Here is a 14,085-nt window from a genome sequence, read left to right on the forward strand (position 1 = left end):
ACAAATATAGCTAAAGACAGGTATCAAAGTATATAGTTCATTTCTTCTTGTTAGCAGCCTCAATCTCCTTTCTGGTACCTCTTAACAACTCCAAGTGACCGACTTTACTAGCAACCAATCTTTCTGTAGCCTCTGTCAAAGATGAAGTCTTACTCAGCTTCTTCAAGTGGCGTAGGGACTTCTTCTTAGATTTGATCTGTATTGGAGCAGCTTTCCTCAGATTCTTCTGCTTCTTAGTAACTCTCCGTGGATCCTTGGCTTTCTTCGTTACCTTCAATGGTTTCTGTGGCATGTTTGGAATATAAACTGGGGTTTGACGTTCTAAACTTTTTGTAATAATCTAATTCGAAATACAATGGATATAGCTTCAATAGTCTCTTGTAGATTCTAGTGTATTGCGATGAGCTCATCGCAAGTTTTAAAATTTGAAGTTTTGATTTTTTTCAAAATTTTCCAGTCTTATTCAAAGGTTGTACGGACCACTCTTAGAATAATCAAGAAACGGTGATAACAAAACTGAACAAATGTATCCATTGTTAACTATAGTATGTCCCCCCCCCCGTGGATAATCTAGTCATTGGGCCCACATTGAGCAATTACAGATAATAACACAAGAAAGGTGACAGGATTACTTATTGGCTCTGATTTAATATTATTGTTTGAGTGTTAGCGTGGAGGTAAAGATAATAAAACTTGAAGCAATGAACCAGTATAATTTTATTCTGGATGCCTCAGCGTTTGAGAAAGGTTTAGGTAACGTTAAGAGGTGGTGCCAGAGCAATGGTAATGTGGACGGTAAAAAAAATGTATACTTGCGATTCTATGTTCCAACTTTTACGCTTCAAGAACTTAACTTCCTGCAATATAGACATAAGAGTTTCTCCGCGAAGGAGGCTCTGAAGTTCATCGATAAGCTTGAAACAGCTACGTCTGAGGGCCAAAGGAACCATGTAGTCATTGGGAGGAAAAAAGAAGAAGATTTGAGATCAGATTTAGAGCTTTTTATCGAGTTCCCAGATATTTTGGATGCAGTCACTTGGCCTACTGTTTTGAGCTATTGTACAGAGGGTCAAGCGACAATTGATTCGTTGAATAAGTTACCAAAGAGGTTTAAAATACTACTGAAAAGCTGTGTGTATAAGTGCCATTTAGAAGATGATGACCGAATTCGTTGGATTTTAGTTACAGAGGACCCTCAAGTCAGAAAAATAGCCTCACAATGCCATATCCCGTGGTGTTCAATAGTTGATGCCGATTCTATAATATCAAAAGATATGAACGATCGTTCTTTTAGAGACAGTGAGAAGTTCAATAGCATGATGTTGAAGCGTGGAGTTGCAAAATCAGAAAATATGGACGGCAAAGAGGTTATAAAGACTAATTTCGATCAAACTGTTTATGCGACTCGGGGAAGTGGAAAACTATGGACTCCATAAAGTCAGAATTAGTGTTTTTACCAAAATAGAGCTTATACAATGACACCTTCAATTATAAGAGTAATCTCTTTCAAGATATGTGCTAAAACTAGTATTGAGGTACTTTTTTGTCATTGAATGCTAAATATTGCTATATTAGCGTTATTCTCAAACGGAATTTGCTGAAGAATTTTCATTACGTTTCCATTTGTTGCAAAATAATTCAAATCATTATCTCTATACCAGATATATGAGTTTGGCCAATGCTTGCCAAAAAAATACTATTACTCCTTACAAGTACTACCTTCGCGAGCAAGGAAAAATAATCGACTCTGCGAAACTAAAGCGGGATTATCTCTCTATTGTGTTCCAATAGCTACTTTATGAAACAATTATCAGCAAATTTGAGTTGATCGGGGGTAGATATTATTGATAAGATAATATGATACAACCATCTCTTGTTTAGATAGACATGTGATCGGTAGAAGACGGAGCGAAAGCTGATCTGATTATCTAGACAACTTTTGAAAAGTTGCCTAATTAGAGCAACACCAATATGTTTATGAGATTTTTGTATTATTAACTTGCAAAAGAATATATGTAAAAGAACAATTTAAAAAATGCACTCAAAATCTAATTTCTATTGTAGAAATATATATAAACGTAGTGTATATATAATATAATGGAAAATAATAAGACGTGAGAGCGCTTAGTTAACCAAAGCGGAAGCAGTAGCGGATTCGTACTTCCAGTTTGGTGGCAAGACAGCGACGGTTCTGTAGTATCTAGCCAATCTGTGGATTCTAGATTCGATCAAAATCAATCTGAACTTAGCGTCCTTGTCCTTTCTGTTTCTTTCCAAGTGCTTTCTGACAGAGACAGCCTTCTTAATCAAGTAGTACAAGTCTTCTGGGATTTCTGGAGCCAAACCGTTGGACTTCAAGATTCTCATGATCTTGTTACCAGTGATGACACGGGCTTGGGTAACACCGTGAGCATCTCTCAACAAGACACCGATTTGAGATGGGGTCAAACCCTTTCTGGCGTACTTGATGATTTGCTCAATGACAGACTCAGTGGAAGTCTTGAACCAAGCTGGAGCATTTCTAGAGTATGGAATAGCAGAAGAGGAGATACCCTTACCCTGTATTAATTAGAGTTTCCTTTACACTAGCACATTTCAAATGAGGATAGCATTAGATTAGAAAACAATTAATGTTAGTAAAACTGGTTCATAAAAGTAAAATAATAACAGAGGACTTGTAACATGTATTTTATCTTATTGATTCAAATTTATTATTTCCAACCAACACCTGTTGCAAATGAAAACAATAAAAGAGACCTAAAGTAATTCCACCTACTGTTATTTTTTTCGTTCTAACCTTTTCTATCCTCTTTCCTATAAAGGAAAACAAGGTAAAAGGATCACAGCAATTGCTGATACACCAGTTTCTTAAAAAACAGGAGCATTTCTCAAACGGATACATCATGCCGGGATTACGATATTTCTATCTAAAACACCTTCATTATCATCATTATTAAATGATAACGTAGTTCAGACAGAAAATCATCCCTAATAATGGTAAATGCAATCCCCAAAAGAAATCTCCATAGATCTATTTAATAAAACTTGGTATCACCCAGCTACCTATGTCACCCCAATTAAATTTCCTTTCAGTATTTCTGAAAGTAAGATAATTGGTTTGTAATTAGTGCACAGACCGGACATACACGAGACCTTACGATCTCACATACTTTGTGATCCTAAAACTTTGAATTCACCGAAGTGAATGAGGAGAGATAAAGCCAAAAGAAAAGATAACATAAGCAAAATAAGCTAAGTTTCTCTTTCATTCAGATCCTTATCTATTCCATTCTGCATATAAACAGTTGCCAATTGAAATCAATATATTCAAACCATAAGATGCATGTTCACAAGATCCAGGAGTTCTCAGACTTGGAAATATTAGAGACATACGGAACTGTGCATACGACCCATGGCGACTGATTTCGATGTGTGTTTGGTTGATTATATTATAACCAGTACTAAGAATGAAATGAGATGTATGTCAGTAAATACCTGGAAATACCATCATTCAGCTTAAATAGTTTTTGCTCCACTCATCGCGGAAGACCCGATTTTGGTGAAATTTTTCAGAAAAAAATTTGGAATTTGCGTTATAATACGACGTAAACAGGTATATATCACATGCACCATAATTATAAAGTTAGATAATATGGAGGATTACCTAATAAGGTAATTCAACTAACATTGGTGCCAGAAATTACGTAGAACAAAGTCTGGCCCAATTCTGGTGTATGGGTTTTACATTTAGAGCAGTCATAAAGGAAATGTATTATGTCACGTTGATTATATTATTTCCAGCGTGTAATTAAAACGCTGGCCTCTTTTCTCCTAATTCCATCTTTGTAAAAATTATATTGATCTGATTCAATACATCCAGAAATAAAAAAGGATAATAATTAATATCTAAAAATTTATCTTGTCTCGATCTGCGCAATCAATTCCTCAACATCTGAATCATCTTCTAAGCCTGAAGTGACTTCTACCAGCTTAGACGTACCACACTCGTTTCGTATCAACTCGAGAGCACCGGCGTACAGCATCTTCCATTCTTGGGAAACTACTGTTTGTGGTATCCAGTATATTAGAATTAACGGTGTCTGTTTAATACCGTCTTTGTTAGTGAGAGGATAAGCAATAAGAACATACCTTGGCGAGTTGTCCGGCAAAGCCTCACCATAATCAGCTAAACCATCTGCCTCGTCCAATTCTTCTAGTTCATCTTCTTCAATAACTATCTTGTAAGATGGCTTTGGCTCTATCTTTAACGGCAGAGCTTTAATAGTATCGGCTCTAGACGTGGAGATACGAAACTTCCTGATCCTTTCTTTCGTCTCGGAGTCAATCTGATATAAATTAGACATATTTTTTGGTATTGATATTACCGTATATTTCCTTTAACTGACCCAATTGCAATGATATTTGAGAAATTACAAAAATACATTCAAATATAATCGAATCCCCTTTAAAATGGATACATCTTGAATTCACATGATGATTGACACCAGCTACCTCCATACGAAGTTTCAACCTACATACACGATGTTTAAGTCATCCTTTGACGGTAGTCATAATGTAGGTGGCGGCAATGCTGCCAATAGCGACGTGGATATGTGAGAAACTATCTATACGTTGAGCCGAAGAGCAAAAATGACTTATGTGCATTTAAATAAAATTATTATACAGTATATGGCTATAAAAAACTGGCCAGAACCAACAGGGCATGTTGGAGCGTCAGGCACTCGATTTATAGATAGTGAAAACTCCGAATGCGTCAAAGGGTATAAGTAAGATACTTGAAAGAGAGTTGAACCAAATATACATGTAATTTTTGGGGCTCCAAGAATGTGAAATGAGAATCTATCAAAATTTGCAAGGACATCAGGTGACTAGCATAGGATTTCTTGTAAACAAGATATATGAAAAACAACTTAATCAATAACATGAATAGTATACGATTGTAGTTGTAAGAGTACCGCATGTACCTAATAGTTAATTCATGATATCTTGTTCTACTCTAAGTCCACTTGTATGCAAATATGGGGTGCGGGGTGCCGAAAAAGAGGTAACAACAATACTAATAATAATACGAGAATAAAAATAAAAATTTAGGTGTAAAACATCGTCTCATGAATTGAAATAAACAACTTATACGTTCTTCTAATGGCTTAACGCCATATAATTGCGTGAGCAGTACTAGTTTAAAGAGGGCAGATCAAAGAACAAAGTATTTGTCGTCTTTACAATCCTCTGGTGTTCTTCTAATAACTTCCTCTATATCCCATCTTGGGGCTTTACCATCGATACTGGACTTACCAGAATTTAGCTTTAGGTTCAGCTTTTCACCGACTTCATCGACATGGCGTAGAAGATAGTCAATATCTTCCTTTGTAATCGATGCAGACATACAGAACCTAACTCTGGATTCAATCAATGGAGTTGCTGGGTAAGCGACAACCACAACAGCAATCTTACGTTGCAGCATCATTCTGGAAAAGGCAGGCATCTTAGATGGACAGTACAGTAACATTGGGATAACAGGTGAGTCTGGGATACCGTAGACAATGAAACCCAATCTCAATAGAGCCAAACGCAGGTAACGAGAATTGAAAGCTATACGTTCCAATCTCTCTCTACCTTCACCTGGACATATATCACCTTTGATGGTTCTCAATGAAGAAACAATTTGAGCTAGGACTGGGGCTGGGGTTGGCTCAGCGTAACTAGTGGTAGTTAGATCCAATCTCAATCTATCCATAACCCATTTGTCAGTAGCGATGTAACCACCCGCAGCACCGAATGACTTGGTGAATGTACCCATCAAAATATCCACATCATGTGGGTTGACACCGAAATACTCGCAGACACCACGTCCAGTAGGACCAATAGCACCAATAGAATGTGCTTCATCAACGAATAAATAACACTTGTACTTCTTTTTCAAGGCAATCAGTTCAGGTAAATTACACATAGTACCTTCCATGGAGAACAAACCTTCGACACAGATCAAAATCTTCTTCCAAGGGCGGTTAGTCTTTGGCTGACCGAGCACGATTTGATCTCTGATCAACTTTTCCAGGCCTTCCATGTCACCGTGTTTGAATGTTCTTACAGCAGCACCAGAAAGTCTGACACCTGTTCTAATGGATGTGTGGTTCAATTCATCGGAAATGACTAGACACTTACGATCCAGGAACGCGTTGAAAAAGTTAGCGTTTGTACCGTAACCCATCGAGAACACCATGGCGTCTTCCTTACCAACGAAGTCGGCGACCAATTCTTCTGTTAGTCTGTGCAGATCCGTGGTACCGATCTGAGTACGGGAGCCACCGGTATGAATACCGTACTTATCCACGCTCTCCAACGCAGCGTCTGTGCATTGACCTTTACTTTGAGCAAAACCCAGGTAGTTGTACGAGGACAAGTTCAGGCACATGGAAGTGGTGCCTGGGTAAGTGAAGTACTCATTCAAGTTGTGGGAGATACGCGTAATGCAGCGGATAAATCTGCCCGGAACACCAGTGGTCGGCCTGGAGAAACAGTCGTCGATTCTCATCTTCATTCTCCTGGCGAAAAAACTGTCAAAATTGGAGAACCATGGCGCCATACCGTCATGCTCAAGGATATCCAAGTGCTTGTTTCTTTGCAACCTCATACCTAAGAAGTCATGGATGTGCCCCAGGATAATCAGAATCAAATAGTTCAGGTACGTGACCAGAGAGATATAGTAAGGAGGCGTGTCTATCACAGGCTTCCGGATAGGCTTACCCTCCCGCGAATGTACTTTAAACCTATACGCATCAGACGTCAACTCACCAAACTCGTTCTCCTTTTGTTGCTCATCGCTCAACGGCTCGTGCTTGATAAGCGGAACATACTTGTAGTCGCTCACAGTACTACCATTCGTCGACATCTTTTACCGGCTTTATCACTGTCTAGAACTGTGGTTGTTCCTTATGTGGATATAAAATCGGTTATAGCTTATACTTCAGACTGTCCAATTTTTCAGAATTTCCAGCTTGTGTTTTTTGTATTTTTTTTTTTGGCAGTTTTCTAGCTTAGGGCTCCTTCCTTTAACGCCTTTTTTTTTTCAACACCAAATTTTCTCTTGCTTTGGCGTCCCAATGATCTCTCCCTCATTCTCTTAGAGCTTCGCCTCTCACTGGGGGGGGGGGGGTCTGGTCATTGTACGTTATCATCTGAAGCCTTTGATCCAATCGAAGCTGACGAGGCTTTGTTCCCACTGCAACTGCGACTGCGACTGCACAATCTTCTCGAAGAACTTCTTTGATCCATGTCATGGCTCTCATCATTTTCCATTTTTTTCCCATCTAAATCCACAGAAAGTTCCGTAGTGCACGTGACTCTTCCATTTTGATTTCTCAACATTAATTCTATAGAACAGAACTAGGTGATGTTGTTACACGTGATGCTAGACCATTGATATTAACCAATACCAATACATACAGTATATATTACTTACGCTTACCTTATTTATAGTCTTTGCCTTTGTCTTTGCCTTTGCCTTTGTACTGTTGCTCATACTATGTCTCCAATCTCGTACTGGCCTGGGGAGATCAGGCGGAGGTAGTGGTGGCAGGCCGGTGTCTCTTCCGCGACGTGTGCGACCACAAGCACTGTGCCGGGCCAGTGGTCTAGGAACTCGTGGCATTTCAACATTGGCGTGACTTCCATACCAGAGAATGCTTCGTCTAGGACCAGTATCTCTGGCATCTTCACTAGACTTCTCACCAGGAGCGCCAGTTTCTGCTCACTGACACTGAGCTGGTTGATGGTCTTGTCGCGCGCGATCAGGTCCAGCTCAAAGTAGTTCATGTACATATTCACTATGCGCTTCTGGCTATCGTCCAGCTTGTCCCAAAGGGGGAGGAAGTTGTTGGATGACCCCTGGTGGAACCCAGTGGCTATGAATTCGCGGACCGTTAGTCTGTCGGCGCAGTTGTTCAGGATAATGGCATGCAGTTCAGGAGAGGACATGCCGATCCTGCTGTTGATGTCGAAGTAGTTGGATTTGCCTGTCCGGCGGGGCTCCCCGTTCTCTACAACTTTGGAGTTCCACGATTGCGGGTGCTCAGCGGTCAAAAGCGACAGCAGCGTAGACTTGCCAGTACCGTTGTCGCCCCTGATATGCCACTTGGATCCCGGTTTGACTTGCCAATGCAGATTTTCCAACACGGGCTCACCCTTGTATGTAACACCTAGCCCCTTCAATTCAATTGTGGGTGGCATCTTGATCATCTCGTGGGAGGCACAATTGTACATTGGGTGTGGCGATATCAGATCGTCAATAGAGTATTCCTCACTCGCACCAGAAAGTCCAATCTCTTTCCTCCTTTGCGTTTTGGCATTCTTTAAGTCCTCAATCACAGAGGCCCTCTTGTTTTCGATAGCGTCTCTATATTCGTTAATTGGTCCTTGGAACTTGATGCCAGACTCGGGGTCGACACAGCATATGTGTGTACACCAACTTGGAATTGTATCCTGGTACCGTAGACCTATCACAACAGGAGAATGATAGCTGTTTTCTTTGCCAGCACCACCCCAATTGCTCAAGAACTTGGAGATGATTGCTGTGGCTGTGGGATCCAGCCCTAAGAAAGGATCATCCACCAGTATCAAATCTGGCTGTTTCAGTAAACTTCTAGCCAAACGGGCTCTCCTCATCTGCCCATTACTCAGTCCCATGGCCCATCTATTCTGTAACTCTTCAAGCTTGAGTTCCCGGACCAAAAAATCATAGAGTCCCATATCCACTACCCTATCAGTTGTACTGACATCGTACTCCACTGCATTCGAGCCAATGGCATTGTCTAGGATAAACTTCTTACAAGTCTGATCGAATTCATCCTTGAAGAACTCATAACGAGCACTGAGATGCGCAGTTGGAATGGCACCTTTAAATTGAACCTGCTCAATGCGAGGCAGCGTAACACCATCTTTTGAGACATTGTACTGTAACGACAGTGGGGGGTCACATAGGTACTTGTTAGACAACACATTCATGAATTTGGCCTTACCGTTACCCCAGATGACCCATTTCTCACCAGTGAGTATCTCGAAATCTTTAACCGGCTTGCTGAACACTGGCGGCACATTCTTCATCAGAGAAGACCTAAACAGCGCATTGGATATCTTCAATACGCTTTTGCTCATTTGTATAATGCTTCTCTAGGGATCTTGCAGACTTGTTCACTATAGTAATGACTCACTTTTATCACTCTTTTCAAACGTTCGGCTTATATACTCTTAATCTATAATTCGCTAGGTAGAGTAATCACAACAACACTCCAATAGGGACAAACTCGTTACTAGAAAGGCAGCTATGGTAATTTGCAGATGTTATAGCTACCTAAATATGATACTACGCTTCTTGCGGTACTTATAGCTACATTATCCACAGCAATGCTATGTTTCTCCTACCGAACGCATAGTGTAGGCATCAATGCTATCAATGCGAACCAGAAACCAATGCTAAATAAGTAACTCAATTATAGATACCTTGAGTAGTAAGAATTGCAATAGTTATTAAATTATTCGGGTCCAATTCACTACTAATATTCTTGCTATTCATACTATTATAGCAACAGCTCATCGAGGGTCCCCATGAAAAAAAATAAAATTTTGAAAAAGTTTGGAAAAAAGCTGCGAAGTATGGGAAGTGGCAGCTATAAGTGAAGAGATTAGAGCTGTAATTAAAGGGTTTTGCTTCACACTACAAGATACCCAAACTAACACCAATCAGGAACTAAATGCTTTTCTTTTCATTTTTCAAAACTCTTGTTGATCAAGAGGTGGTTGTTCAGGTATGTTAGCCATTACTAATACAAAGTAATACTAAGCAAGGATACAATAGCAACAGTATCCTAGACAAAACAAAAACCGTACATCTACTAACATTTATGTCGAAACTCCATATAATTACTCCATTATCAATGTAAAGATGAGATACATGTGGAATTCAACAAGTGGTCAATCCAGCTAAAGAATGATATAGAAATAAAGGGCACTTTGCAGTCAGTAGATCAGTTTCTTAACTTGAAACTGGATAACATATCATGCAATGATGATAAGAAATATCCACACCTAAGCTCTGTGAGGAATATATTTATCAGAGGTTCTACTGTGAGGTATGTTTATCTAAACAAGAACATGGTTGACACTAACCTACTCCAGGATGCCACCAGAAGAGAACACCTAAGTGATAGAAAGTGAACATAGACTGGTATTGGAATTTACATCTTATTAATAGCGGTCCATTTTGACTACTGGCATATCGTTTACATCTCAATTGATGTAATAAATAGAGCCCGATGAAAAACCCAGGACAATAGTTCCTAAAAAACGTCATTCTCTTTTCATTATGTGTAACATATATAAGACCTTTTAATGTTTAAAGAATTATTATATGAAGTTTTGATATATTCAGAGAACGTTTATCTGCTTTTGTATATCTATGCTGAATTATATCACACTTGCGAATGGATGCTCTTTAAGTCAACCAAAGTCGCCAAAATATGAATTGCTTTCTTAGCATAATTTTGCCAAAAAAAATTGTGTTCAGAATTATAAATTGAGTTCTTTCTAGATGTAAGTTAGTAATGAGAAACCAAATTAAAACAATGATAAAAGAATGTCTAATCTTGAAACTCTGAATTATAAGAGAAATGCCGCGAAGAGGCAAAAAAAATTAAATGATTTCGCCCAGGATCGAACTGGGGACGTTCTGCGTGTTAAGCAGATGCCATAACCGACTAGACCACGAAACCATATTAACTTGTTGGTATAAACGAATGAAACTGACAACCAAACAAGATAGAAATGTTGCCAAAAAATGAATGATGGTATTGAGATATCCCAACTCATCTTTAAAATGGTTCTTGTTGGTTCAAAACACATATAATTTGATTTCCATATCTTTGATTGTGGAACATAATTATAAGAGACCTGAATAAATACAACCCTTAATGTGCCATAGAATGTTTGCATGTTAGAGTTTGAGGAATTCATATCGACTGTGTATACTAAATTGCTTAGCCAACTTTTAAAGGTAGAGTGTGCGGATTGAAATGATTACACATTTCTGTGAGTTAGCAGCTCATAGAAACTATGTGTTGGCCCTGTATAGACACTCTTTGCGGAATGTCTCCAGAATAAATTCCGGTTTTGTGAAGCATAAAATGAAGAAGGTTATAACTAATGAAGCCCGAAAACACAAGAATGATAAGTCCAGCTGGTCTATATACAGAAGACTTAAGGAGCTAAAGTTATTAAGTGACAAGCTAGAGGATGATCAAGTAAATGACGCCTATAATTTGCTGGATAGCTTCATGAAATCTGTTAAGAAGCCCAAAAATGAGTTGAAAGGCCATTTAATGAAGATAAGAACTGAGATTGAAACTAACAAAAACATACAAGATAAGACCAGGTTGACAAGGTTAAATTTATTACATCGATATATCGCAAAGAAACAACAAAATCAATTGCTAACTAAGCATATTCCAGATGAATACAAAGAAAAGTTACTTCTACCGTTAGCCTTGCATGAAAAAGGTATACTTCGATTGGCAGCTATAAGGAACCAGTTCAAGAAGGGAGGATATCACGCAAAGCTTTCATTCACGATGGCGGGCAAAACCAGGATTTGGTTTATTAGATCAATGCTCAACAAGAGGAAGAAACAGTCCTTGCGCCTACGAAATCTAATTACCTCGGAAAAGAGGAGGTACTTGGAAGTGTGTAAAATAGTAGAATCATTGAATGAAAATGCAAATTGGGCTCTTCATGAAGCTATATGGGAACGTTATTTAGATGATGGCTATCTACATGCAACATCTTCAAAAGGCTATTTGAAAATGGTGGAAATCGAAGATAATAGCGTTAAATTGCAAAACCAAAACGATTCCAAAGTGGTAAAATGTCAACGTCTCCAACAATGGCTAAGTCCAATACAGTCTTCTATACTAAGTTTGGAAAACTATTTGAACCAAAGACAGATGAAATATGCTAAGCTAAAGACAAAAATCCTGGAACCTAAAGGTGTCTATGACTACTATCAAAAAAAATCCAAGCGTGTCTTCCAAAATCATATGAAAACATATAAAAGAATGGTTAAAAACGAGCTCCCGTTTGTCAATCCCTTCATTGAAAGGCTGTCAATAGGCTCAATACTGAAAAGAAATGGGATTAATGTAAAATACTGAATAACCGAAGAACACACACAAATTTATATATCTTAGCATATTCATTATGCAGTTTATTTCCGTTAATAAATATTATTCGATCGTATCCCCATTGTACATAGTTGTGATGTGATCCCATCAAGGTCACTAATTTCGTCAGGGTCAAGTACTTCTTCAAATAATCTAATCCGATACTTATAATCTGGAGAATCTTCGTCATAACCTCTTCTCAAATGAATACCTATTCGACATTCCAAGTCCTCATCAAATAGCTGCCTGCTAATATACTGCGAACAATTCTGATGGTACTCCGAGCAGTATGAACTTGCTTCATTTGATGTGTATCCACCTTGAATCAACGTCAACCGACATAGTGGGTACCCACACTTTCCAGCGTTAATATTTCTAGACAGCACTATCATCCTGTATGTCAAAGGAGTTAAAAACGCACATATATACTTCAGAACAGTACCGTTTGCACAATCTGTCATAGTAAGCAACTGCTGCAATTTCTCAACTATCATCTCACCTTCCTTCTGGGACAGCTGGTAATGCGTACGGTGATCCCGAAGAATCAACTGGACATCTTCTATCGTTGCCATTCGCCGTATATTTGACTTGCTTTAACAATACCTATAGCATTCTAACTCAATAAAATACCCACTTTTAGGTCCACTCCTATTTATACTGTCTTGCCTAAACCTCTTTGACCATTTTCCTCCTTTTCAGCATGGACGACCCCCTGGCCAAGTCACTTATAGGAGCATTAAGATGAAAAGACAAATAAACATAATAGTTGAACATCTCTGTTCTACATTCTTGTTTAACTGAGTATTCACTATGAACAAATCTATGAGGGCCACTTAACTAATCAAGTTACCTATAGTGCGGCAATATGATCTTTTAAACGCTATGGAATGTCAATTTGGGCAATGGTTTTGGCATCGGTGAAGGACTATCATCATGCTTTCCATCATCTATATCCTTCTTATCTCTCTTCTTGACTACTTGAATGGCCATCCATGGAACTTTGTTCCTCAGATCAACATTCTCTATTTGTATCTCTGAGCTGAAGTTCTCAATGAAGTTACGCTCATGGATGTTTATGCTGGAATTATATGCTAAAAATTCATTCAGAATTGAGACTGTGCTCCAGTATGATAGTTTCCTTAGGCATGCCACAACCAAGGAAGTAATCAACTCACCATTTGTGCAATGCATGTAGCAAGGATAATGCTGCTTGTCAACTAGAAATCGGGCACATTCCTCAACTACAGTGTATTCAATTGGAACAGTCTTCTTCTTCCTCTTGACTTTAGGTTTAGTCTTATCCTTGCTCTTCTTCTCATCTTGACACAGTATATGTATCATCTCAATACCATCCTCTGTGCAAAACCGACTCATAACTGGGTCTTCCGCCAAAGAATGCGGCGTCAGAGATACTACATACTTGAGTCTCAGAGACCGTAAAAACGGGATATTCAGCTCTCGAGGGTAGCTACCTCTATACAAATTGGGCTGAACAGTACTGAATTGCAATGGTGTTATCAGAGACATCCCTGGTAGTAATAGTGGTAAAAGAAGACCGATTCACTTCCGAAGAGAAGTTCCTAGACGTAGAAAACTGTAGTTAAAAGAGAAATCAAACTCCAATATATATATCTATTGCTATATCTAACGGGATCAATACTTATAACTATAGATGACTATTCACCAAATTATTCCTTTCAAGCATTAAGCTCATCACTTGGAATTTTTCAACAAGGAAAAAGCATTTGCCAAAAGTAAAAGTCATAAGGATAAACCCAATGGGTTCAAGAGTGAAGGGCATCCCAAAGCATATGCATATGTAACAGTAAGAGACCACAGCTTTCTGGCAATTAAG

General features: G+C 38.8%; 10 protein-coding genes and 1 non-coding gene across 11 annotated transcripts; 3 read left to right on the plus strand and 8 right to left on the minus strand.

Annotated features, from left to right (window-relative positions):
* Positions 1 to 37: 37 nt before the first annotated feature.
* Positions 38 to 292, minus strand: GVI51_G04785 (uncharacterized protein; the record flags this gene model as incomplete). The annotated part of the gene is made up of 1 exon (XM_446577.1): positions 38 to 292. The coding sequence occupies one exon, from the start codon at positions 290 to 292 to the stop codon at positions 38 to 40; it is 255 nt and encodes an 84-aa protein (XP_446577.1).
* A 409-nt stretch (positions 293 to 701) lies between these two features.
* NMD4 (Nmd4p) lies at positions 702 to 1,436 on the plus strand (the record flags this gene model as incomplete). Its single annotated transcript, XM_446578.1, has 1 exon — positions 702 to 1,436. The coding sequence occupies one exon, from the start codon at positions 702 to 704 to the stop codon at positions 1,434 to 1,436; it is 735 nt and encodes a 244-aa protein (XP_446578.1).
* A 688-nt stretch (positions 1,437 to 2,124) lies between these two features.
* On the minus strand, positions 2,125 to 3,414 carry RPS13 (40S ribosomal protein uS15; the record flags this gene model as incomplete). Its single annotated transcript, XM_446579.1, has 2 exons — positions 2,125 to 2,559; positions 3,394 to 3,414. 2 exons carry the CDS (start codon positions 3,412 to 3,414, stop codon positions 2,125 to 2,127), a joined length of 456 nt encoding a protein of 151 aa, XP_446579.1.
* Positions 3,415 to 3,914: 500 nt separating this feature from the next.
* Positions 3,915 to 4,364, minus strand: AIM7 (Aim7p; the record flags this gene model as incomplete). The annotated part of the gene is made up of 1 exon (XM_446580.1): positions 3,915 to 4,364. The coding sequence occupies one exon, from the start codon at positions 4,362 to 4,364 to the stop codon at positions 3,915 to 3,917; it is 450 nt and encodes a 149-aa protein (XP_446580.1).
* An 851-nt stretch (positions 4,365 to 5,215) lies between these two features.
* Positions 5,216 to 6,913, minus strand: LCB2 (serine C-palmitoyltransferase LCB2; the record flags this gene model as incomplete). The annotated part of the gene is made up of 1 exon (XM_446581.1): positions 5,216 to 6,913. The coding sequence occupies one exon, from the start codon at positions 6,911 to 6,913 to the stop codon at positions 5,216 to 5,218; it is 1,698 nt and encodes a 565-aa protein (XP_446581.1).
* Positions 6,914 to 7,539: 626 nt separating this feature from the next.
* GVI51_G04895 (uncharacterized protein) lies at positions 7,540 to 9,174 on the minus strand (the record flags this gene model as incomplete). The annotated part of the gene is made up of 1 exon (XM_446582.1): positions 7,540 to 9,174. The coding sequence occupies one exon, from the start codon at positions 9,172 to 9,174 to the stop codon at positions 7,540 to 7,542; it is 1,635 nt and encodes a 544-aa protein (XP_446582.1).
* A 596-nt stretch (positions 9,175 to 9,770) lies between these two features.
* LSM2 (Sm-like protein LSM2) lies at positions 9,771 to 10,233 on the plus strand (the record flags this gene model as incomplete). Its single annotated transcript, XM_446583.1, has 2 exons — positions 9,771 to 9,824; positions 10,000 to 10,233. The coding sequence occupies 2 exons, from the start codon at positions 9,771 to 9,773 to the stop codon at positions 10,231 to 10,233; spliced, it is 288 nt and encodes a 95-aa protein (XP_446583.1).
* A 480-nt stretch (positions 10,234 to 10,713) lies between these two features.
* Positions 10,714 to 10,787, minus strand: tV(AAC)4. Its single transcript has one exon. It is a non-coding gene; the product is annotated as a tRNA-Val (tRNA).
* Positions 10,788 to 11,087: 300 nt separating this feature from the next.
* Positions 11,088 to 12,221, plus strand: RRG1 (Rrg1p; the record flags this gene model as incomplete). Its single annotated transcript, XM_446584.1, has 1 exon — positions 11,088 to 12,221. One exon carries the CDS (start codon positions 11,088 to 11,090, stop codon positions 12,219 to 12,221), a length of 1,134 nt encoding a protein of 377 aa, XP_446584.1.
* Positions 12,222 to 12,283: 62 nt separating this feature from the next.
* RTR2 (putative protein-serine/threonine phosphatase) lies at positions 12,284 to 12,802 on the minus strand (the record flags this gene model as incomplete). Its single annotated transcript, XM_446585.1, has 1 exon — positions 12,284 to 12,802. The coding sequence occupies one exon, from the start codon at positions 12,800 to 12,802 to the stop codon at positions 12,284 to 12,286; it is 519 nt and encodes a 172-aa protein (XP_446585.1).
* A 301-nt stretch (positions 12,803 to 13,103) lies between these two features.
* Positions 13,104 to 13,757, minus strand: OCA6 (protein-tyrosine-phosphatase; the record flags this gene model as incomplete). The annotated part of the gene is made up of 1 exon (XM_446586.1): positions 13,104 to 13,757. The coding sequence occupies one exon, from the start codon at positions 13,755 to 13,757 to the stop codon at positions 13,104 to 13,106; it is 654 nt and encodes a 217-aa protein (XP_446586.1).
* Between the last annotated feature and the right edge of the window lie 328 nt (positions 13,758 to 14,085).

This window comes from Nakaseomyces glabratus, chromosome G (assembly GCF_010111755.1).
Source record: "Nakaseomyces glabratus chromosome G, complete sequence".
Classification (NCBI taxonomy): domain Eukaryota; kingdom Fungi; phylum Ascomycota; class Saccharomycetes; order Saccharomycetales; family Saccharomycetaceae; genus Nakaseomyces; species Nakaseomyces glabratus.